General features: G+C 40.5%; 1 protein-coding gene across 2 annotated transcripts in view; it reads left to right on the top strand.

The window, feature by feature from the left end:
* Positions 1–25637, top strand: part of TBC1D19 (TBC1 domain family member 19) — a 79633-nt gene extending 53996 nt beyond the window's left edge. The window contains exons 14-21 of one of the 2 annotated variants that reach the window (XM_063135615.1): positions 3033–3117; positions 4637–4681; positions 7176–7208; positions 8125–8234; positions 10676–10767; positions 12669–12784; positions 13973–14043; positions 23535–25637. In XM_063135615.1, the coding sequence (XP_062991685.1) occupies positions 3033–3117; positions 4637–4681; positions 7176–7208; positions 8125–8234; positions 10676–10767; positions 12669–12784; positions 13973–14043; positions 23535–23609 (627 nt within the window). In that variant the 3' untranslated portion in view covers positions 23610–25637. The remainder of the gene's footprint in view (positions 1–3032; positions 3118–4636; positions 4682–7175; positions 7209–8124; positions 8235–10675; positions 10768–12668; positions 12785–13972; positions 14044–23534) is intronic. The other variant, XM_063135616.1, reaches the window with a different exon arrangement.
* Positions 25638–25845: the final 208 nt, after the last annotated feature.

Here is a 25845-nt window from a genome sequence, read left to right as displayed (position 1 = left end):
AATTGATATGTAAACATTTGAATTTCGTGAAATGGAACCTTTTCTATAAGCATGCAAAGTTGCAAAACATGAACATTTCAAGAAGTGTCCACAATTTTGGCCACCACTGTATATGTGTGGGTGTGTAAGTCTCCGCTGTGAGGAAACTACCTGCTCCCCCATTTTCATAATTCCTGATTACAGTTGTATCCCCATTTCCTATACATCAATAATAATAATAATAAAATTATTTGTTACTCGCCTCTCCCTCTGAATCGAGGCGGGGCACAACACAAATGCAACATTATTATTTTTATTTATTATTATTTATTTATATAGCACCATCAATGTACATGGTGCTGTACAGAGTAAAACAGTAAATAGCAAGACCCTGCCGCATAGGCTTACATTCTAATAAAATCATAATAAAACAATAAGGAGGGGAAGAGAATGCACCAAACAGGCACCGGGAAGGGTAAAACTAGCAGTATAAAGTCAGAACAAAATCAAGTTTTAAAAGCTTTAGGAAAAAGAAAAGTTTTTAGCTGAGCTTTAAAAGCTGCGATTGAACTTGTAGTTCTCAAATGTTCTGGAAGAGCGTTCCAGGCGTAAGGGGCAGCAGAAGAAAATGGACGAAGCCGAGCAAGGGAAGTAGAGACCCTTGGGCAGGTGAGAAACATGGCATCAGGGGAGCGAAGAGCACGAGCGGGGCAATAGTGTGAGATGAGAGAGGAAAGATAGGAAGGAGCTAGACAGTGAAAAGCTTTATAGGTCAACTGGAGAAGTTTATATTGGATTCTGAGGTGAATTGAAAGCCAATGAAGAGATTTCAGAAGTGGAGTAACATGGTCAGAGCGGTGAGCCAAGAAGATGATCTTAGCAGCAGAGTGGTGAACAGAAACCAATGGACTGATGTGAGAAGAAGGAAGGCCAGTGAGAAGAAGGTTGCAGTAGTCCAACCGAGAAATAACCAATGCATGAACCAGAGTCTTGGCAGAAAAGACAGACAAAAATGATCAAATCCTGGCAATATTATACAGGAAAAAACGACAGGATTTAGCTACTGACTCGATATGAGGAATAAAGGAGAGTGAGGAATCAAATATAAAGCCAAGACTACGAGCTTCCTTGACCGGAGTAAGCGTAACATCATTGACAGTAAGAGAGAATGGGAGATGAGGAGAAGGTTTAGGAGGAAAAACAAGCAATTCAGTCTTTGCCATATTAAGTTTCAAACGACGATGAAGCAACCAAGCTGAGATATCTGAAAGACATGCCGAGATACGATCGTGAACATCAGGAGAAAGATCCGGAGATGAAAGATATAATTGTGTATCATCGGCATACAGATGATATTGGAGGCCATGAGATTGAATAAGATTACCCAAGGGCAACATGTATAAAGAAAACAACAACGGGCCAAGCACCGAGCCTTGCGGAACCCCTACTGAAAGGGGAAAAGAAGAAGATGAGCTGCCATTAGCCAACACGCTGAAAGAGCGACCCGCTAGATAGGAGGCAAACCAGTTATAGACAGATCCACAAAATCCGAGGTCATGAAGGGAATCTAAAAGAAGATCGTGATCAACCGTGTCAAAGGCTGCAGTTAGATCAAGGAGAATAAGAACGGAATAATGGCCTTTAGACTTGGCAGTAAGAAGATCATTGGTAATCTTAGTAAGGGCTGTTTCAGTGGAATGCAAAGGACGGAATCCAGATTGAAAAGGATCCAGAGCAGAGTTACTAGAAAGAACAAGACAAGAAAATCAAAACATCATACAACTAATTAAAACATTTAAAACCAATACATCACTAAAAGCAGCACATCATTAAAAGGCAAATTTAAAATTCAAGTGGGTAGGTAGTGATGTAGATAGACTGGGTTGCAAGCAATGTCTGTCCAGAGATGTCGAAACTCAACTTTTCTCACTCATGGAAATACAGGGGTCGCATTCTTCCTGTGGAAGGCTGAGAGGCTGTACCTAATCCTTGTGTGGCAGAAAGCGGAACCTTTGCAAGTGATCCACACTCTGAACTGTCACCAGCAGTTTACTTTCTGCATTCTGTTCACCTCAGTTGTTATAAATTAGCTTTTAATTTTTCCTGTTTGTTATTACTTTGCTGGGTGTAGTATATGTTAACAGTTTGGATAGGATCACAAGCTGATAAGTAATGTTGACTTTAAAGTATGTGTTTAAGATAAAGGCACTTTGTTTGACCAAAAAAAAAAGTAAAATTGCAAAATAGTAAGTTGTGCAAGAAGGTAAAACCATATCTCAGCTAGAAAATTATTATGTCCTCTATCAGAAGCACAGAGGTTTTTCCAAGACATTTTTGCTTTTCTTTGACAAATATAATTATCAGATGACTGTGTTTATAAAAATATTAAACAAAAAGGAGCTGTCTGAACGGATGATGCACATTGAAATATTGCCATGGCATTGAAAGCATTCCTGGTAAAATGAAGGCAAGATAAACTGTGCTTCCTGTTCAGACTTACATTAGTTGCCTAAAAGGCCAGTTCTTTTGTTTAGATTTTCAAGAGATGGAAGCACTCTTGGAAATTAATTCGGTACAGTGCTGTATGTTTTCTTAGCAGGACAAATAGTAGTCTTGTGTGTGGTTGCGATCAAGTTGGGGGAATGGTGTGTGTGTGTGGTTGCAGGGGAAGGGGGGAGGAATAATCCCCCCCTCCGGCAATCACAATGGCCCTGATCAAGTTTTCTAAATGAAAAATAGGGAAGCAGGAGACCTGGTCACAGATGTTCTCTCCTGCATCTTTGGGCCATAAAACTATGAGCAAATCTGATTTGGTCATAAAACTATATGTGTCTTGCTCCAAATCTGAGAGTCAATTTGCATGTTACTGGGAACTCATGTATTTAAGTTCCCTTCTTCAAAGTATCCAGAATATAATTGTTGGGTAGGCTAGCCTGGTATATATTTTGTGACACATTTCCTGCAAAACTTAACTGCCAATTTCGGCTCCTGCCTTCATGATTTTTATTATCAGAGCAGTTTCTGATCACTCCTCTACGTTTTTCTTTTTGCAGGTATTACTTTGTTTTTCTCGGGACACTTCGGTATTAGAGCACTTTGCATACAACAGTGCTACTCCACCCAAGTCGTACATTCGAGGTAAAGAAACAAATATTTTATTTGCTGTAGTTATAAAGACTTACGTTGTGTGTGACCCACTTCTGGTCTGCTGGTGGTGGTCATGGTTGGACTTGTATTTGGAACCAGATCTTCCTGAAACAAGTCTGAGCGCTCTTATGAACAATATATTTGTGGCCCACAGTTAATAGCCCCCTGTTTGTGCAAGACTGCCTTGGGACTACAAGAACCAGTGAGTTGCCAAGCACCTGACAGTCTACAATACAGGGCTGATGGGCTACATTTGGCATGGTGGGTCACAAGTTGTGCAGGTCCTGCTACAAGGTAGAACTACTCATTGGACCTGTTTGCACAATCATCAGCAGCTAAACAAGCCACAATGGCTGGGTTGTGATTGGAATAATCACCTGCCCAGCTATGGCTTGGCATGTTGTCTGAACCCAACTGACATGGCTTTTTTGAGGAGGAAACAACCCTCAAATAACCCAACAAGAGTCCCTCAAACAAGCCATACTGCCATGGTTAGAACAACATGAAAAGCTGCAGTGGGCCAGGCAAAACAAGCCACCATGGCTTGTTTATCTGACAGTGATCGTGTGAACCAGCTCATTATGTGTACTTCCATGGTTTTGTTTTCTGTCATCTTTTTTTCTTCTATACAATGTAATTTGAAGTGGAAGACCAGTGTTTTGGGGAGAGGTGGGTTCCTCCCGCACCTTACTGTGTTTTTCAGCTGACAGACCCCAACTGCTTTTATTCTTGCCAAGAAAAAAAAAAATACATGTATCCCAACTTTTTTGTTGGTGAGATAGTAAAGGCAGCTGGGATATGCATGCTTTTATTGTTCTTTGTTTCTAGTTGTCTAATAGTGAAACATTTCAGCATTTTAAATAGCTGCAGTGTTGAATATTATTTCTATTCCCATCATAAAAATACAAAATCTACAAATGTATGTTTTCTACAAAATAGAATAGACATGGAATACTTGTGATATTTGTGAGAGCCATGGTGCCTATGTGTATATACACAAAGACAAACCTGTTGCTATAGCACCCCCAGGACCAATTCCCCAATTAAACTAGCAGCCTCACACGGCCGCTTTGAAATAAAAAAGATTTGCAGGAGATGTCAAACATCTATGTTACTTTAGCATCCAGTGTCAATAAGATCCACTCAGTTTTCTCTCTCAACCACGAGCAGCAGACTTGCCTGCATGTGGAGTCAGAAATGCGGAGGAGGATTGGGTCCCAAAACATATGTAAAATACATGTAGAAATTTGATGAGGCTTAATATAACATATGTTTAATATATGTTACCTAGATCTGTACAAAGCCTATTCATTGTTGCTTCTTACCTATACTGGTAGATTATTTTAAAGATTGCTCTGCTTTGCAACTTTGTAGGGTTGTACTGTTATACTTCCAAATCTCCCAATTATATTTCACTGTCTTCAGTGTGTCGGGTCTACATTTTAAAGTTGAGAAAACCCTGTATTCTCTTCCTCTTTGTATATATATCTGTTTTCTGTACTTTTCACAGGGAAACTTGGAATGGAAGAATATGCTGTATTTTATCCACCAAATGGTAAAGAAAGTTACACTGTTGCCTCCTCTAGTGGGAAAAGGGAAAACTGCACCAATTTCAGTGGATTCTTATAAATTATTTTTTGCACTTGGACTGTTAAGAGAGACAACAGGGTTTGGTGGAGAGTGTGAACCTTGTAGTGTTCCCTTCACTATGAAACACGTCCTCCTTTCTCAAGTGCACAGCAAGTCTTTCTGTTCCAAACCTCCGTTCTGGATGCTCATGTTCATTTACAAGCTTTGTTCAGGTTCCTGAGCTCTTCTGTCTGCTTGTCTCTTTTTCAGGCTGCTTGTGTGAAAGATTAGGGAGACATTGCTGACAAAAGGGCTCTCCTGCATTTGTAATAAGTCTAATGTGTGGCGCAATATGGCCATAAATGTCAGCATATTTACCTAACTTCGGCTGTCTTCTCAGTTGCACAAATTGTTCCAGCCCAGGGGCATACTCTCATAGCTTAATAAATGGGGCCAGAGAATGCTCTGTGGTGGGAATATGCTTTGTATACAGAAGGTCCCAATCCCTGGCACTTCCAGTTCAGAGGATCATTCTGAGGCATCCAATGTACAGCTGTGTTATGAGCATGTGTCTGGGTGAGCCCCAGTCCCTGATGTCCAATTCACAGACATCTGGCCCACATTTCTAAAAAAAAAATACCCAGCAATAATATAGCAACATCTCAGTTGCTACTTTCATAAACTCATTTTGAAGCAGGCATTTGTGATCCTGCAAGCTGGCAAGGACCTTTAAAGAGGTCTCCAAAGACCCCATGTTCATCACTAGCTGAATCTAAGATGGTAGAACAAAGCAATGCTTTGCATGGTAGTGTCAGCAGCTTTTAATGCTCTCAGTCCTGAAATATGGAACTTCTCTACTTGAATCAATTGGTGTTTTTTTTTCTCCCCCTGACCTTATTTAAAAATTTGTTTTTATGGTACTGCAGATTCAACTTTTGCCATTCTCCAAAAATATTAACGGACTCTTGATAACTTCAAGATCAATGCTTCCCTTCCGGGGAAATAAAAACCAAGTGCAGGGTTTGTTTGTTTGTTTGTTTGTGATAGAAGGAGAATCAGACTCTTGCATGAATTTGTGGTTCCTGTATTACTCTACCACATGAATATACCTTATATGAACAGTTTTTCTTCTTCAGGGCATCCACAGGCTGTCTGAGAACAATCATAAAGATTGGAGTAGTGATTGGTGTTTAGATGCCACAGTAGGAAAAAAAGCTTCGCAGTAGAACACACCACCTTCCTCTATTCCCATTATTTCCTCATTGCTGAAACATAGTTTTGGCTAATTTAAGTTAGGCAATGTCTGAAGGATTTGGTCAGCTTGTGCGCTTTAGGTTTGTTTACATTGTTGGTAGTTTCTCATACTAGAGCTTCCTGCTCCATTCCTTGTAGGGAAACACCCGAACAGAACTTCCTTCTTGCATGAGCATAGCATTCTCCTATTCATAGAAGAGAAAGGGGAAATACTGTTGGGCTGTAGGCTGCGATATCATGATCTATGAGTCCCGAGCCCAAGGCAGTGTAGGATTAATGGCTGGCAACTATCCACACTGGGAATTGCTGTGGTGTGTGTGTGTGCGCGTGTAAATCTAATATTAATTTGTTAACATTAAAATAATTTTTCCAGATTTTAAGTTAAGGCAGAATGGCCATATTCCACTTAGGGTGGCTCACAATAGTTTTAAACCATAAACTCACAGTAATTGAAAACAATATAAAATAATAATAGAAGGACAATAAAAGTACAGAGGCAGAGACTATAGATTAAGCAACCTTTAAACAAAAGAAACACATAGCATGCTAAAGCTTGCCAGAGTAAAAACGTCTTCACCAAAAGGCAAAAGACATCCAAACAGGGGGCATCCGTACTTTATGGGGCAAGGTGTTCCACAATATTGGTACAGCCGTTGAGATAGCCCTGTCTCTTGTCACTATTAAGTATGCCTCTACCCCAAGCAGGACACAGAGGGCTTTTTCAGTAAAGTACGATAATGCTAGAGAAGTGTTTTACGCTGTATTGAATTACATTCTTACCTAAGGAAGCATTTGCCACTTTTCTTACCCATTCGGCCATCAGTAGGCAGGAGCAATTGTGTCACTTGGATCATTTCCCTGTCTCAGAGATCGATGAGGGATTCAGACAGCTTTGGTTGTGTATGCATTTAGCCACTTCTGTGCATTTAAAGCAACTCTGCAGAATTTGTGACCCATTACATTGACTAACTCACCCGCCTGCCAAGTGTTTCTTAATGCCCCCCTTTTTTTATTCCAGAATCTGGTCATCAACAAAAAGAGGAGGTTTATTGGGTCACTTGGGTACCATAAATGAATGGTGGGATGCATTGAACTTGGTGGTCACAAGTCATTGTGGGCATTCTCTAAGAAATGTTTTGTGGAAACAAAGCCTGATTTTTCCTACAAGGTTCTTAAATCATGAACAATGCTATTAGTTAGTAAAATGGAACATCTTTCTTTTGTAGGTGTAATCCCTTTCCATGGCTTTTCAATGTATGGTAAGTGAATCTTTAATACTAGAATCAGAATTAGAAATTAGGTATGATTCATTGAATAAGGAAGGTCATTTATGCATGTTGTGGAAGATGGCTCTTCCTTTTGAAATCATTTAGGTTTTGGCTACATGTTTGGAATGTTTTTGTCATGTAGCTTGTGATTCATGCACTCCTTTTGTGGAAGTTCATCTTCACCTACGGTTGCCATCACTATAATTGCTGGAGGTCTTGAAGAGACTCAGGCTGATTCCTGGCCTGCATTCCAGCCCTTTGATGTCATTAGTGGTAATTGGGTTGTTCGGTAGATCGTCTCCTATATTGGGCTTGTCTATCATGAATTGAGGAATCCTTGTTGGGAAATGGGGCCCCTTGGTCATTATTGGAAGAGGAGTCTACTCCTAAGTCCTGCTCCTGCAACCAGGTTAGGTTTGCATGGAGATGCTGTTTTTGTCAACTAGTATCTTCATGTGGACAGTGTATGTTTTCCTGCCTTAATTCCTTCTCTGGTTGACAGCTCACAAAAATGCCAATGCCATAACTGAAATTAGTATGCTTGCATATGTGCAACCCATGTGATGGTCCCAATTCACACAAATGATGCCTTCAAGTCAATTTTGACCAACTGTGAGACTAGCACTCCCAAAGTGATCAAATGTGTGAACTGGCTCATGATTTTTCCATAGATTATAAAGAGCAAAATCTAAATTGGTCTTAAGAGAAGTGGTTGCTCCATGTTCATGATTGTTCCATAGCCATGGCTACATCAGTACTCTTTCTGTACTTAATTCTAACTCCATAAAAGATTGGGATTATTTCAGGTTTTGCATCTTTAGTTTTACTTTTTCATTGGCATGTTTTATGCATTTTGTCACTTGTGCATTTTACAAAGCTGAGATTACAAATGTTTTTACCCTTTCAGTCGCTCCACTTTGTTTTCTGTACAACGAACCTTCCAAGTTGTATCAGATATTTCGTGAAATATACGTGCGTTATTTCTTCAGACTTCATTCCATCTCTTCTCATCCTTCTGTAAGTTTATTTTGAACAAATTTAATTTGTACCTTCTGTTTCAAAATACTTGCCTACAATAACCCTGGTTCAGGGAGGGTTAGCCCTGGTAGGCAGCATATAAATGTGGAAATAATCAAACAAGCCAATAAAGAAAATTGTGCCTGTACACTGTGTCCTATTCTGAAAGCTCAAGGTCACTGTATAAACACACCTTAACTTTATGGGGCTTGTGCAAAAATGATTTTAAAAATCTCGTGTTGATAAGATGTCCTGTCCGTGGCATATGCAGCTGTCTTACACTATCAAATTTCAGGTCTGTCTAGATCAGTATTGTCTACTTCAACTGGAAGTAGCAATCCAAGGTCTGTGGAAGATGTCTTTCCAGTCCAGCTGAGATAACTTAACTAGAAGTAGTAGAGATTGAACCATAGCTATACTCAAGCTTGTCTGCATCCTTCTTGAAGTGTGGTGCCCAGAACTGGACACAGTACTCAAGATGAGGGCTAACCAGTGCCAAATAGAGGGGAACCAGTACCTTGTGTTATTTGGAAGCTATAATTTTATTAACACAACCCAAAATAGCATTTGCTTTTTTGTTGTCTCCCCCTCCCCAATGGCTATGTGCTACCTCAAGTAAGCCTATATACACCAGTTGCTGGGGAACATGGGTGGGAGGGTGCTATTGCACTGTGTCCTGCTTGTGGTACTCTGGTCAACCACAACTTGGCTGCTGTGTGAACAGAGTGCTGGACTAGATGGACCCTTGGTCTGATCCAACATGGCTTTTCTTATGTTCTTATGTTCTTCAGTTTGAACCATGGATCTTCCAGCTGGGGTTTTGTTAATGCGAAGTGCAAACAAGGAACTCTAGCTTGAATTCCTGGTTCAGGCGTAATGTTAACAAAACTACAAATAGAAGCTAGGTTTTTTTAGCTGCTCCCACTTTCAGCGGGAAAGATCAGGCTCGTACATGTGATGTGCAAACATATTTCTGGTAGTCTTAAGCTTTTGTGAGCTAGATCCTACTTTGTCATGTGCACGAAATGTTCTAAAAAGATGTATGCATATAGAGATGAAAAAAAAATTGGAAATGGGGGGAGGGATTTGGAAAGAACCTCCCCAATTCAGATGTCCTTGAGTCATTATGAGTTGAGCCCAATCCTCCTCTGAATTTGTCCTTGGCTTGTAATGGCTCTGTCTGCACCACGCCTCTTCTCACTAGTTGTTTTCCTCTCCTCCTTTCCCAAACATTATCAGGCTTGCCAAATTGTAAGGACAGAAAACAGCAATCAAGGCTATTCTAACCTGTTCTTGCACTGTTGACATGAACTCTGGGAAATGTCATTTCTTTTTCTGAGAATTTTCCAAAACGACTTGGGAAATATTCAACCCATTCCAACTCAAAGCGGGCACGTTTTGTGCATCTCTAGCTACATGCATAGATTGGATGCAGGTTAAAAGAGACATTGAGGCCAGAAGGAAAGAAAAACAAGCAGGAGCACTAGATATGATAGTAATAATAGAATGATGATTAAGGAAGGCTCACAGGAGTGCAGAAAAAGTGCTGGATGCTAAGTACAGCTTCCTGAGAACTGTTCAGCTTTCAGTTTAAAGAAAGTGTAACTCTCAGTCTTATGGCTACAAAGATATGCTTGAAAGTGTGAAAGTGTGGGGGAATCACTGTTGACTTCTAGGAAGCCAAAGAAGTGACCCCATAAGATTTCCTATGACTGGGTTTGGACGTCACGATAACCCATGATAGGTTAATTAAGCCACAATGGCTTAATCCATCATGAGTTTCATGTTGTCTGGTGGGAGTTTTTAACCCATGATGGCTTATTTGAACAAAATAACCTACTCTCATAATTTATGGTCTGCAGAGTGGGTTATTTAAACCATCGTGGGGTATCGTAGCATCATTGTTTTTTGGGGGCTGGCTAGAGAGCTGTTTGGCAAGAACAGTCAAAACAACTGCCGTTCTGCTCTTTGCCAGTGTGAGGGTGCAGGGTTTTGATGATGCATCGGGCGCCTCCCAACTAGGGCTGGCTTTGAACGGAGTTTAGTCCTGAACCTGCAAACCCCAAGGTTTTCTAGCCACTTCCCCCTTTTTGGTGCACTTGGGGTTTTCATTATACTTTAAATTTGTGGGACGCAAATATTGGTATGTGGCCTGCATGGCAAGCATTTATAATATAATTCTTTGTGTGCCGTGTTTGCAGAAGCTCACAATACTTTAATTTGAACAAAGTCTCTTTTAAGTCATAGGAACAGTTACAGGAACAGTTTCAGTGGGTAACTGTTTGTTCATGACATAGTTTTATCAAATCACTTTGACTTGTCATGCATGTATTTTAAATGTATGCGTTATCTACGTTGCATATTTTCTAATGTTTCTATTTTTAAAGTTCAGTGGCAGGTTTTGTACCTTATATATGTTTGTTTCCTGTGTGTTTTAAAAGGGTATTGTATCATTATGTTTGCTGTTTGAGAACCTTCTCCAAACTCATCTACCACAACTGTTTTATCATCTGAGAGAAATTGGGGCACAACCGTAAGTATTTTTCCTTAAATTTGAGCATTGACCTGTATTGAAACTTAAAACCTTCTAGAAAGTCAATGTTTTATACTATAAAGCTTAGTAATTCTGGTAGAAACTTACAAAAACTAATGCAAATTGAAATGGGTGTATAATTCCACTTTGTACATTTTGAAAAGTACTGTGGAACTCTCTTAAACCATCTATAAATAGAATGGGCTCGTGGCAGAGTTATCTGCAAAAACAAACACCACAAAACATTTCCTACAGCCTCTTGTGTTGTATAGTCTCATCTATCATGTTCTTAAATGTTCACACTGTTACATAGAGAGTTACCCATAAGTGGACTAACTTTTCTTTCCAAAGCTCTTAGGCTCCAAAAGAAGTATCTCCACTACCACCATAATGGCATGTGCTTTTTATATTGTATTTTGTATTTGGGTTTTTAGATTGTTGGATGTTTTATTATGTTCTTAATGGTTTTAATTTTTGTGAACCGCCCAGAGAGCTTCGGCTATTGGGCGGTATAAAAATGTAATAAATAAATAAATAAATAAATGTGCCTTTTCTCAGAAAGGACCATGATGAGCTAAGGGTAAAGGCAGGCATAACATTTTAAACCTCCTGTATTATTGGAGTCATAATTAGCCCCAAGGATGTAAAAATATGTAAAATATTCCACCCTAACTTGTGTCATTTCATATTCTATGTATTCTCCAACTAGTAACGTGTCAGTTGCTTTGTAGCATTTTGCTCCCTCTGTGTTTGAGAGAGTGAGAGTGAAATTAAGGATTTTTCTAAAAGGTCATTGAGTGAGGGGACGTGGGAGGAAACATTGCATGTCCAATGTACTGGGGGTCTAAATGACACTAACATGGTGAAACCTCATTGCATGAGTTTTCATTGGATAACATGCTAGCTAAGTTATGTAGATGCAGCAGTTAAGCTAAGGAGTTATTAACTATTTAGTGTCTTTTAAAAATCATGCCTCCAGAAGGTTTTTGAGCTGTAGGAAAAAATACATGAGCAATATCAAGGTTCTGTGAGCATTAACAGTAGTGGCTCTTACAGATTGCAGTTACCATCCATGTATCATTATACCCTTGTACTATAAGAAATCATTTTAATACAGTTTTGTATTTTATGTTAAATCAAAGTCAATGTCAAATACATCTCATTTTTTTAAAAAAACTGTGATTTCACTGGGATCTTTCTGACCCCAATATTAGGTTAGTCAATTTCTTTTCAATGTGTGGAAGACTTAAGTGTGGCAAAGGTGGTTTGCTAGCATAATTGCCCTTCTAAAACAGGTACAGCTTAGCCCTAAGGAAGTAGTTTTTCAACCGATGGGTGAGGGCCCACTACTGGGTCTGAGGCTGACTAAGGTGGGTTATAACAACAAATATATGTTTTAAAATTAAGAGGTGGGTCCCAAAATGCATATTTGGACTAAAGGTGGATCTTGGGTCTGAAAAGGTTGAAGACCACTGCTGCAAGGCATATGTTCAAAGCAATAAAAGAATCAGGCTTCTTTTACATGCAGTGCGAACACATACTGTGCTCTTATCCTTGTTCAGGTTCTGCATTTATAATTAATGTTGAATTGTACTTTCTTTCTTCAGTTTTGAAGCATGCAATACTGTTAAATTTAAAAAGCAAATAGATTCTGAATGAACCTGCCTGAACTCAATGTATCATGCCAGATTTAGGAAGAATTATTTTCTCCAGCTGACAAGGCTTAGCGAAGATGTGATCTTTTCAATATAAAGCACAGAAATCCATATAAACAAATCTATTTATTTATTTATTGCATTTCTATACCGCCCAATAGCTGAAGCTCTCTGGGCGGTTTACAAATTATGCTGTTGTGTATTAGAGAGAAATATAATAGTGTTTTTTTCCCCACATTCTTGCAGTCTAAGAATATCATTTAAATGGATGGTACGAGCATTCTCTGGTTACTTAGCTACAGATCAACTCTTGCTTTTGTGGGACAGAATTCTGGGATACAACTCTCTGGAAATTCTTGCTGGTAACGTAAAATATCTTTTGTAGATCATGTTTACATTCTCATTAAAAATAATATAATACCAGTGCAAAAGATGTTAGGTTTCTCATACATAATTACATGGTATCATGGTCAAACCTCAGATTCCACTTAAATCTTGGTAATTGAGATTTGATGACAAGGGATGGACCATTGGCCCCATTTTCTCACTTCTGTTACTTGCCATTCTGAGACCTGCCTTACCTAGATGCCTGTGAATAACCTCCCAGGTCTACAGACATCAGCAGCTGGTGATAGCAAATGTAAGTGCGCTGGCAGTTACTGCAGTAAGTCAGAAAAGCCCACTGAAATTTTTGCAACACTACCATTGAGGAGGCACAAGGAAGTCACAGTAAGGTTATTGTTCTTTGTCTCTTGTCAACTGAAAGGCAACACGTGCTTCCGAAATGGGTGAATGTAGGGATGGGTGCACGGTCAGGCTGGATCAAATGTTGGCAAAGCTGAACTTCCAATAATTACTTTTGCATAAGAACAATTTCAGCTCCCAATACCTGAGGGATGATCTCGGGTGTGAATTTTATTTCATAGGTGGAGTTCCTTACTGTGGCAGTGACTGATGGCAGCTTCCTCACTTCCTGTATTTTTTGGGAGTGTGAAGGGGATTGTAGTTTTGCCACTGCTCATGGTGTCGGCATCACCAGTGAAACTCTTACCAGAGGCTACTGGCGAGAAGAGCTCTCTTGGTGTTACTGACAAAACGGCAAAACTTTTATTTCTTCCCCTGAAAAATAGGGCGGCAAATGGAAAAAGAGGAAGTTGCTGTTCTCCCTGAAACGGTTTGATAAGTGTTACCTCCCTTAAAAATGGATTAAACGAGCCACTCCATTCTCCACCTGTAAATGGAGTGGTGCATTTTAGGGGTGGGGTTGGGTAGTCATTGCTCTGTTGAGTTGTGTTGTGTACAAACCAATGAAAACCTAATTTAAGACACTTGTCTGTGTCGTTTCTGTTGTGCTTTTGAAATAATATTCTCATACCATCTTTCTTTGAAACGAAACTGTCACAAGATGACCAGAACTGGAGCCTTTAAAGCTGGCTGTATATTTCCAAAATGAAATGCTTGTTGAGTGGAAATCAAGAATGGCTAGATCAAAATATCTTTTCCAGCTAATTAGAACGCCGCCAGTCTAAATATTGTGCATTCTTTTTCAGTTCTGGCAGCTGCTGTGTTTGCTTTTCGAGCAGTGAATCTAATGGAGGTGACATCACTCGCTGCAGCTGAAGTAAGGATAGGTTTCAGTTGGAGAACATGGAAATAGTTTTTGACATGTTGCCAACCGCTGTAATTTAAGCTGCATGTGCACATAGCATGCAATGTGAGGCTCTCTGCTGAAATTCTTACCTTGGCTAAAAATTCAGAGGATGTTATGAAAATACATGGACTAACTCATGATTCTCCATTTGCATGTAGAAAGAACTGTTTAAGGTGAAACATAGGTTCACCTAAAACGTCGTTGATTCATTTTTTCAATTCTGCTCAGGCCTTTCACATGATTGTAGTGTACATTTATAAAATTTGTCCCATAGAATATGTAGCTTAAAAAAGCGTTTACACAAATATGCTTCCCACCAATTGCTTCTGCAATGTTTTATGCTGAAGTCAATTTTATATGGTCAAAAGACCATGTTTAATACATGCTATCAATGAGACTTACTCCCAGGTAAGTGTGAATAAGATTGAAATTTTAATTAAATTTTCATCTTCATATACATCATCGTTCTTTACATACAGCAGTGCAACTCTTTCGTAGTTCACCTTAATTAAGGTCTTTCATGTTTCTTTTTCACCCTTCCTTTTCAACGTTTATATTAGTATTCCAGAATATGAGAAAAACAGTGTTTGAATGGACTAAGGGTGCATGTTTAGACAGAAAAAGTCCTATGACTCCCATCTAGCAGAGCTTCCTGGGGAATGCTGTGAATTGTAGAAGTTTTTGTTTTTTTTACTAAACATGCATACAATTGCATCTTTAGGCACCACCAAGTCCAGTGTCCTGTTTCTAATAGTGCCTGGTCAGATACTTCTGGGAAGTTCACAAGCAAGGTGTGGTAACAACAGCTCCCCACTCTTTCCCAGATAAACTAGTCACCAGAATTCAAAATTTACTGTCTGAACACTGATTCCATTATCTGGGCAAATAGTAGTTGATAGACTTCGCCTACATGAATTTGTTTAATCTCCTTTTAAAGCCTTCTAATCCAGTGGAGTGTGTGGATTTCAGCAGCAGCAGCACAATTTTGCTTCTAAAGTGATAGACACTTAGCTACCCAAGTTTGTTATTAGAGGGAGTGATGAAATTTGTATGCCACCTTTCATCCAAAAAGGGTTTCAAGGCAGTTTAAAGAAAAATAAATCAGAGCTAACAACAAACGTGGTGGTGGGAAAACCAGCCCCCACCCCACCCCAAAACAACAGTATTAGGTGTTTGCAGAAGTACTTGTTGTCCTTCCTAATCTACTGACCATTCAGCTCATTAGGTGATCTTAAGTTCCAAACTAGATGTGATGTTAAATGTATGTAAGCAGCTGTATGTGCGTGCGCATGTGTGTGTAACCAAGAAGGATGAGGGCTGTTGAAAAAAAGAGGGTTGTTGCACGTTAAAACCATATTTATAGGGGGAAAAGAGACTTGCTACACCTTAGAAAGAGTCTTGTTGCACTTTAAAGGCAAACAATTTATTTATTTATTTATTTATTTTATTATTGTATTTTTATCCCACCTTTTTTCCTCCAAGGAACCCAAAGCGGTGTACATAATTCTCCTCTCCATTTTATCCTCACAACAACAACCCTGTGACATAGGCTGGGCTGAGAGTCTGTGGCTGGCCCAAAGTCACCCAGAGGGTTTCCATGGCTGAGTGGGGACTAGAACCCAGATCTCCCGACTCCCAGTCCAACACGTTAGCCACTACACCACACTGGCTCTTATGGCATAAGCTTTTGTGGACTACAGCCAATTTCATCAGATGCATCTTTGTGGACTGTAGACCACAAGCCCGCTTCCTGCCCTGTCCGAATGGCTTGGGGCAGGGGCAGCTTTTGCGGGTGGGAGGGCGTGGAAGAAAGGTGGCATATGCAAAGGCACGTGTGCCACATGCCACGTGGATGGAGAAGAGCCAGCCCTCCCTGTCAAAGCTTGACCTCTTTCGCTTTCTGGCTCCCACCCTCCCTCTCTTTAACTAGTATGGGATTAACCAGCTGCTGCCTTTGGAAGGGGAGGGGGGGCTGAGTAGGAATTTTACCCGTCACAGATTCGCAGTTGTGTACAGTTTTTTTGCCTATTCCTTGCTGGAATTATTATTAGCGGAGGGTGAGTAAATAGGTGGATTGATTGGATTGACAGGGGTGTGCGGCAAGATATTACAATAGCAATGGTGAGCACTCTGGCACCTTTTGGTGATTGGCATATCTGGAGGTCCTGCTCCTCGAGGGCTGTGCAGCTCTTGTGTCAGGATATGGTTTGCCTTTGGGGACCTTCCTGCCTCACCTATTTGGAGCTGTGCAGAGGTGACGCAGGTTGGTCTCCCCACACTTCCAAGGTGTCCCACAAGAGAGGGGCCGTGGTTACCCGACTCCTGGCTTTGGAGAGTAGCTTGCCCATAATGGCAGACTAGGTGCCTGAAGAAAGGATCTAATAGACTCCCACACTTTCACATGCAGATCCAGGGAGGGGTGAAGTTCCCTTGTTTAAATAAAGAAGTTTATCCCAATCTCTGGTGTCTCTGTCTTTATTCTATGCTTCCTTCTCCACTCGCAAAACCTCTCACCATGATAAATTTATTAGTCTTTAAGGTGCTACAAGAGTCTTTGTTGTTTTTGGTTCTACCCTTCTGGAAAGAGGGAGAAAAAAAATCTCTCCATTCCATGGCCAATTTCATGTCTTTTATATAGCGCTCATTTAGATTTCCTTATTAATGAAGTTGCTCAAGTCCCTTAGTCATTTGCTTGTCCTGTTCTTCATTTTTCAAGCTATATGATACATTTTTTGAGATTGGGCAACCAGAACTTTCCATACCAAATGTGGCCGTACCAAACATTTATATGATATGGCCCACCTTATTTTCAATTTTCCTAATAGCCCCTAATATACAATGTGTTTTTCCACTGGTGCCATACACTTGAGTTGATATTTTCATTCAGCTGTCCATCATAACTGCAATATAAAATAATTTGGCGTTGGTGGGAGGGGAGGGGTGTCATAGAATTTCCACCCACAATTATTCCTAGGCTAATTTGACTATGCTGAATCTGAAAATTACTGTTCCCAAATTGATTTTTTAACCAGCAGGCCAATTTAGTTGCTGCTTGTTTTCCCCTTAAAGCCATAGGATCAAGAATCATTATTCTAATACACCAACTTGAATTCTGGACTTTCAGTTGAGAAATTGCCTAAAGAACAGTGATTTTTTAGATTCAGTATGGTCAAATTAGTCTAGAAAACTGGCTTGCCGAAAATTAATTTAAAAATGCCTCTTGCATCCTTTTCCAGACCATTTATTTCTATGACATATAGCCTAGATTATATAGAGCATCACAAACCCTAATATGGGATTTGATTTTTTATGTGCCCACTGTATCTAGATTCTCATTTTGCACTGACTATCCCAGCTCCCCCATCTTGACTTTGAGACTTCTGACATTAACATAGGAAGACCTGCACATTGCATCCTCCTCCAAATGTCCATTTTGCTCCCTTTCAATAGCAACTGTTATATATGCTTATTAATCTACTTCATCCTCAATTTGAAGACCTGAAACATTACACCATCTTAATGCAAGGGTATGTCCCAAACTTGGCTCCCCACCCCACCCCCAGGAGTAATTTTTAAAGCTGTTGTGTTATCTTTTTAAGATTAGGTGCCAGCAGCCTGGATCCATTATGATTCAAACGGAGCCTGTCTGTTTCGTATAGGCTCAGCTTGCCCCAAAATATTCCCCAGTGTCTAAAATCCCATCACCATCTTCCCATCCATCCATTGAGACATGACAGCTTCGCCTATCTAGTTGACCCTATGTGTACGATGGGCAGATTATTGGGAAATGATACCTTGGAGGCTGTGTTCTTCAACATCTTATCTAGTGATATATAGTTGACTTCCCTCATGGCTGTATTTTCTATGCCAATTGTGCCTATGATTATCATGACCATTGGCTTTCCTCTTGCACTAATAGCTTATTTCAACAGTGTGCAGGGCCCAGTACCTTTATGTCAAGTTTCTATGCAGTCACCAAGTCTCTCAAAAGCCCACTTCTCTGGATTCCTAATGATCAAATTTCCCACTACCAGTCTCCACTGCATGCACAGAGGAATATCCTCTGTGCAATAAGACCTCACCTGACAATTGGGTCCCTTCTAAGGGATTGTTTCTCTTTTCCTCAGTAAGAACATAAGCAAAGAGCCATGCTGGATCCGACCAAAAGACTATCTAGTCTAGCATCCTGTTTCCCACAATAAGCCAGTCAGATGCCTTAGGAAAGCCCACAAGCTATGAAGACAATGGCTCTCTCCTGCTCTCATTCCCCAGCATTGTATTCAAAGGCATGCTTCTTCTTCTTCATCATCATCATCATCATCATCATCATCATTTATTTCTTACCCGCCTTTCCACTTGGGTTGAGGCGGGGAACAACAGCAAATATAGAACACATAAAAACTGTTTAAAAACATAGTATACATGATTAAAACATCCTAAAAACATCCTAAAATTCCACTGGATAGGCCTGTCGGAATAGATCAGTCTTTATTGCTTTTTTAAATGCTAAAAGACTGTCAAGTTGACGAATCTCCTCCGGCAGGCCATTCATGACCAGTAGCCACTGATAGCTTTATCTTCCATGAATTCGTTTGACCTTTTAAATATGTCCAGATGGTGGCCATCACCATCACCAAATTCCAGAGTTTAACTTTTCTCTGTGGGAAGAAGTACTTTTTAGAAATCTGTCCTGAATCTCCCACTCTTCAGCTTTATTGCGTGTCCCTGGGTTCTATAATTCTGAGAGAGGGAGCAAAATCTTTTCCATATCCATTTATGATATTGGTTGTTTTATTTTCTGGCTCTTTCCTAATGATTCCTAGCATGGAATTTACTTTTTCACAGTTTCTGTACACTGAATCGATATTTTCATTTAAATATCTGCCATGATCACAAGATCTCTTTGCTGGTCTGTCACTGCCAATTCAGGTATCATGAGTGATATGAAATTAGGAAAAAAAAATTGTCCTGAAGGGTGTCATTTTACACTTACTTACATTAAAATGCATTTGCCATTTTATTGTTCACTCATCTAGACCCTCATTCTCTGTAACAGCAGAGATCCGTGTGAGAATGGGAGCCTCTCTTCCAATTGTTGGACGAGTGCACAGGTGCTTCACCCACAACTTGTTTCAGTTGGGTCTGATTGGGATGGCAAATGGCAATTGAATAGTCTTGACCTGGAAGAGCAGCTGTTCCAGATCGTAACTAAATCCCAAGCTGCCTTCTCTCTCCCTTCCCCAATCAGGGACAGAGAGGAAGGAGCGAAGCCAACTGAGGTGCAACCTTGTTGAATGCTCCTTGAGGCTGTGGCTCAATTGCTCTCGTGCCATCTCTCCCTTTTCAGGGGGCAGGGCCGGTGCCAGACTATTTTGCGCCCTAGGCAGGTGAGCTGCTTTCACCCACCCACCCCCACCCCAGCGTACCGGGGCACGGGGCGCCATCTTGCCTGCCCAGCTGAAGCGAAGCCAGGACGCTGGGGTGGGTGGCTTCGGAACGGTGCGCCCAGCTGGAAGCCGCTCTGGGAGAGCGACTTCCGGGCACACCGTTCCAAAGCCGCCCGCCCGCCCCTTTACCCCAGTGTTCTGGCTTCGCTTCAGTGTCCACCCATCCGAAGTGAAGCCAGGACGCTGGAGTGGGGGCGGGGGGCGGGCATGGCTTTGTTTCGGCTGGGTGGGCGCCCAGCCGAAGCGAAGCCAGGATGCTCGGGCGGGCAGCTTCGGAACGGCGCGCCCGGAAGCCGCCCTCTCAGAGCTGCTGTGGGACAGCAGCTTCCAGGTTTGGTGTTCGGCGCCCCACTTACCTTGGCGCTCTAGGCGGCCGCCTGAGTGGCCTCTATGGTAGCACCGGCCCTGTCAGGAGGAGCAGAGCTTTGGGATGGCGAGAGGATAGGTGCTTGAGGATCCGTGTCTGGCGGGCCAAATTCAGCCCATGGACTGGATGTTCTCCATGCCTGCGCTAAACTGGGGTCAAGCTATTTGAAGAACTGCTTCAAGATCATCATTAGAGATCCTATTCATTCAGCCGCCTTTAAGTTCAATAGATGGGTGGGGTAGAGGGACAGAGCATTCTCCTTGTAGGCCTCTGTCTTGGGGAACTTCCTCCCAAGCGATACGTGGTTGGCTCCCTCAATTGCAGTTGTAAAAAAGGGGCTTTGAAAAGTCATGTTTCAAATGACTTTTAATGGATGTGTTTTATTAATCACCTTGATATTTCATTGATGTTTGATTGCTGTGGTGCTAGAAATATTTTATGCACTGGCTATTGGAATGTGTGTGTGTGTATGTGTTTTGTATTTTTGAATTTTACAGTTTTCTTACACTATTATTGTATTTTTATTTTTCTGCCTGTATTTTGTTTTCAGCCTTGGAGGGTCTTTGCAGTTAATAAATACTTAAATAAACAATATACAGCTAAGAGATTATTAAGGCTGCAATCCACATTCACTTATTTGGGAGCAAGTCTACCGAACAGTGGAACTGGCTTCTGATTAAACATGGGTTATGCTTTTGCTGCACACGTCATGGTGTCTTTAAGCCTCTACACTTTATTTTTCAACATTTTCTATTCTTTTGCTCTCCCAGGGACTTCGCTAAAATATCTTCTCCCGCTTAACTAAATTTTACTTTAAAACTGTATGCTAAATTTTGCTTTAGGATCATTTTAACTGCAGTAAATTAAGGCTCAATGGCTCTGCTGTACATTGCTACAGAATTAGCTTCTCGTAGCTCAATTCTGAACATGAGATGCCCTTGGCTTACCTTTAATTGCTCTATAGCACTTCTGTTATGCTCACACAGGCGCTTATCTTGCCTGGCTCCTTGCCTTTTTCTTATTATTTTGTTGCTGTGGCTCTAACACTTCTAGATAAATGAATAAATACTATTAGGGTGAACAATGACAATGAAATGCAAGTAAGCAATTTTCAAACATTATAAAATAATTGTGGTTAGCCATGCACCACTGAGCAAGTTATTATTAAAGAAAATGCATAACCAATTGCCTTACTTCTATGTTCCTATAAGGATTGCAGCCTTATTGATTTATATTTAAAGGGTTTATCCAGCCTCTTCCTTACTTTGCAGAGCATATAACTGTTTTCCTTCTGTCATTTTAAAATTTAATCTAATGAGTAATTTCTCCAGTATTTGCATTGTCACATATTTTCAGAAACAACTGATCTTTACTTGGCGTTTGAGTTGTTCCTCCACCCTATGTGTACTATTATGGGCTTTTGTTCTATTTATTTTTGTGACTAGAGTCTTCAACTAACTTTACATTTATAAAACATTTAATTCCCGTAGTATGTTATCAGTATAAAAACAGAAACTCCCAGTCGGATGCAGGCAATCTAAAAGTCTGCTGGGAAAGATCCCTTTTCTTGGTCCTCCTAAAATGTCTGGACACAACACAAGATCTCGCAAATTTCATATACAAATTTGTATTGTGTGTGTTTTTGTATAAACATATATCAAGTAGTATAGAAGCAGCTTAAATAATTTAAATTTCCAAAGGAGGCATTACTAAAAATTTCCTAGTATCAATAATGATTAGCTCTATCTCAACTGGTGTTGGCACCTGCAAAAATATTTTGTTTCCAGCTCTCAATGCCCTGGTTCAGACAACACGCTAAACCATGCTACTTAACCACAAAATGGTTAAGGGAATTCCTTAACCATTTTGTGGTTAAGCAGCATGGTTTATCGTGTTGTCTGAACCAGGCCATTGATTGTGGAGGCAAAAATGGGAAGAAGATGCTCCCCAGACTCAGGCCATTCGAATCCTGGGTTGTTGCGCATGAGCAGCGTGCTAGTCCGTGTGGCCCTGTCGCTCCCACTGCAAGCAGGAGTGGCTAAACAACCCAGGGGCATTCCTTCCCTGGGTTGTTTAGCATGGTATCCAAAACCCAGACCTCAGTATTGTCCCTCAACAAGCTAGAGCAGAGCTTTCCAAACTGTGTTGCGACACATTAGTGTGTCAGCTGCAGTGTGTAGGTGTGTCGTGCGAACGTAATGAGAAACATCTGAGTCTATGTGAAATAAGCAATACCAACTTGCATGCATTTTTATGCAGCAAAGGTGCCGATTAGTATGGTGCGCTAGTATATTCCCTTTCCGTTGTATCCGTGTATGCCCACCATGGTCGAGGGATCATAGGTACTACGCATGCGCAGTATGCATAATCGGGTCGAAACAGCTGATTCCACGTCACGTCCGGTGACGCGGCTGCACCTGAAGTGATGCATTCGAGAAATTCCATGGGTCCAGTTTTTTGATATAACACCGTCTCAACCGCCGCTCGATCGCAGCTTGACAAAATTGGTTCATTGTGAAAAGTCTTGGAAATGTGTTTTATTATCTTGCAAATTATATATTTTTAAAAATATAAATGAAAGGTTTTCATGAGATATGTTTTGTCCCCATACATTTCGTATGGGGACAAAACATTTTATGTATGTGTCCGTATCTCTTATAAGGGGTTAGTTTAACTTTCAGTTTGCTAGTAAAACTGAATTACTGTGTCTCGAAATGATGCATGTCTAAAAAGTGTGTCACCAACATGAAAAGTTTGGAAAGCTCTGAGCTTAGAGAATCAACCCTAGAACAAACCATGGGTTCTTTCTTTGGCTTGTTGGGGGTGAGACAAGCCAGAGGTTTAGGTTTGGACACATTCCTAGATTGTTTAGCTGCTCTCACTTGTAGCTATGTCTGCTTGTGCGTGTTGCCTTGTTTGTGACACAAACTGGACCAAACTGTACACATTTCTTGTTTTCATAACCACATCCTTCAACTCCCTCCTCTCTTTCTCTAAATCTCTTAAAAGTGTCATGGATTTTTAAAGTTTGCTTTGCAGAACTTCACTGGCACAGACACATTTCCAGTCTGGGCAAAATATCCCTCAAGAATTGTCTCTGAATTCTGCTGTCTTTGAACATGTTTTTTTTAATGCTAAATACTGCTGTGTCAAATGCCTCTGTTCAAGCAGGGTGATAACATTTTATTTTGAAACAACTTTTTAAAACAAACAAATAAGACCTAATTGTAATAAAATGCTGCCCTCAGGCTGGATGACTCAGTATAAAATATTCTTAAAATCACAAGTACAACCCAAGACTAGCAGGATAAGGATTCATAATGCACAATTATTTTTAGACCCAAGTTGAAATGTTAGACCCTCTTCTGCACCCATGATACCACATATATTTGAACGGGGTTTCAATCCTAAAATAAAAATTCAGTTTACTTGATCCCGGTGTGTACAGAGCCTCCCTGCTTAGCAAGGATGAGAATTAAATATTGATCAAAAAAGAAATGCATCGGGTAGAAGCTGAAGCAGGTAAACGAAATTCTGCATTACTAAAGGAGATGTTATTAGTTAACTTTGCAATACTTTTTACTTCTCTGACGAAAACTTGTTTCTCAAACAGAAATACAATGAAGCATGTTTCTCTTTTATTCCAGGCTGTACTTGCTGATCTTTCGACTCTGAAAGTTATGCCTCTTCTTCAGATTTTTCTGTTTGCCACTGGCACTTGATCCTCCTCGGAGCTGTTGGACGGCATTGCTAGACTTTCATCAGAAGCTAATAATAAACTATGCAACACTTTCATTATATCAGATGCAAACATTAATGATTAAGGTTTTGCAAAAAGTTAAATCTACACTTTTCACTTGGAAATTCCCTCCCCCCCCCCCGCCCCGATGCTTCTCCGTATCAACTTAGCATTCTTGCATGCTGCTGAATTTTAGCCAAACTGACTGCAGTACCTGGATGTAATGCAAGTCAAATAGCTGCCTGTCCCCTAAGTAATATCACCCAAACGCATGAACTGCGAAATTTAGCAAGAATGAAAGAATGCATAATAATTCTAATCTCAGTGCTACCGTCTGCTATTATAAGGCTGGAAGGGATGTCTTCAATAGTTATAATCTGTTATCTGTCAATTTATAAGTCCTGCAGTACTTGAAAAAAAGTATTTAACTTTAAAATTCAAACTCTTTCTATGATAAGTCATGGCAATACTTCTCTTTGCAATCTTTCTATAATATTTCTGTCAGGAGGAATGGCTTGTTTTATTTTTCTTGACTGGATGCTGATGTGTGTGTTTTTTAGAGATTGAAAGATGGTAAGATGGCGGCATCACTTTCTTTGGTGTATCTATGCCTGGGAGTAACAGGGTTGTAGGCTCTTGAAGCACTACAAAAATCTGCAAAAAGCGATGCCCTGTCATAATACTGCCTGCCTTCAGTTCTCTGAAACAAACTCATCTTCTTACGAAAGCTCTTACGCCCTTTCCCCTCACGCTTTCTCCTTGGTTCTTTCTGACCGTGCTTTGAAAAGCTTTATGTCACCGATACCCCTGGATGCAGCTTTCTTCAAAACCTATCCAAGCCTTTCTGTACATGAGCCAAAGCAGTTGCTTGTGAATGACGTCAGTACTTCTCTTTCCCCCTAGCTCCCTCACCTCCTCTTTCGGAGCTGAATGTGCTGCCTCTGCCACTTTCCCAGCCCCTGCTGGTCCAGGAACTTGTGTATCATCTCCCTGAGTCTCAGCTTGTATTCCTGTGTGACTTGAGTCGAGCTGCTATTGGGACAGATGATCTTTTTCTGATGATGATGTCGTTTCTCCCGGGATCCCTGTAAGCCTCCCTAAAAGCCTAATTGATTACCAGATTATTCTAATTTAACCACATACAGCTGTTGGCCAAGATTGGATGTCAAGACATTCGTCACGGTAAAGCCGTATCGTTGATGTCCCGTGTTACTTTCTGCCAATTTCTGCCCTTAAGTCCATTTTGTACTTGCAGCTCCCAGGGGCTTAAAGATAGAACTTGTCATACTTTTGAATCAAAAGGCTGCCTCTCAGTTCCATTCTGCTCTACCTTATTCAGTATTTAAGCCTTGTAGACATGAGAATGCCATTTAATTATGGCTTTTCATCTGATCCACAAGATACTTCAGTATCACACAACCCACTTCAGAAGGGCTTGCACCAGGGGAATGTCTCGGGGAGCCATTTGTTCACCTGACACGTATATTTGGCATTCTCATGCAGATTCCAACCTGCTAGGAACGGTGAAAAGTGATTTCAAGTTCAAATTTAGATTTTTTTACTTGTATGCATGTATGACGGTGATGACCTAACTAAGATGTATCCATTTTCTGAAAATGTATTATTTCTAAAGGTTAAGTTGAATAATTTAAAATGTTTTATTTATTGTATTGAATGTGATAACTCTTTTGTTATGAAGCTTCATTTGCATTGACATTGGGGCTTAATTCCTCCTGTTGACGATTTTTTTTTCCATAATTTACCTGCTGGCTGCAGAATCTATTAAATTTGGTGATACCTACAGACCTCTGTAAAGCATTTCCCACTTTTATTCCTTATTTATGTACAACCTTGTTTGTGAGGGTGTGTGTGTCTCTCTTTCTGTATCTGAAAAACAACTAAACAGTTCTGTGTTCAAGTTAGCTTTAGATCCTAGCAGGATGCAGACAAGCACAAAGGTGTATGTGCTAGATAGCATGTGTATAACAGGTATTGTCTTCTTGAACAGGCTGTCCACCCCCAGTGTTCATAGAACTAACATCTTGGCTTCAGGTCCCTAGTTTGAAATCCAGCCATGTTGCTGACACAGGTGCAAGCCGAAATGTTTAACTAAATAATTTTAAGCCTATTTCTGTTTTGTCGATCACTTGCTTATATTATCTATATATGGAAGTTGAAGGCAGACTTTATTTTACACATACATCACTTGGTGCTCAACA

Source organism: Elgaria multicarinata, chromosome 10, assembly GCF_023053635.1.
Source record: "Elgaria multicarinata webbii isolate HBS135686 ecotype San Diego chromosome 10, rElgMul1.1.pri, whole genome shotgun sequence".
NCBI lineage: Eukaryota > Metazoa > Chordata > Lepidosauria > Squamata > Anguidae > Elgaria > Elgaria multicarinata.
Note: the sequence above shows the minus strand (reverse complement) of the source record. Positions and strands in the feature narration are given on the sequence as shown.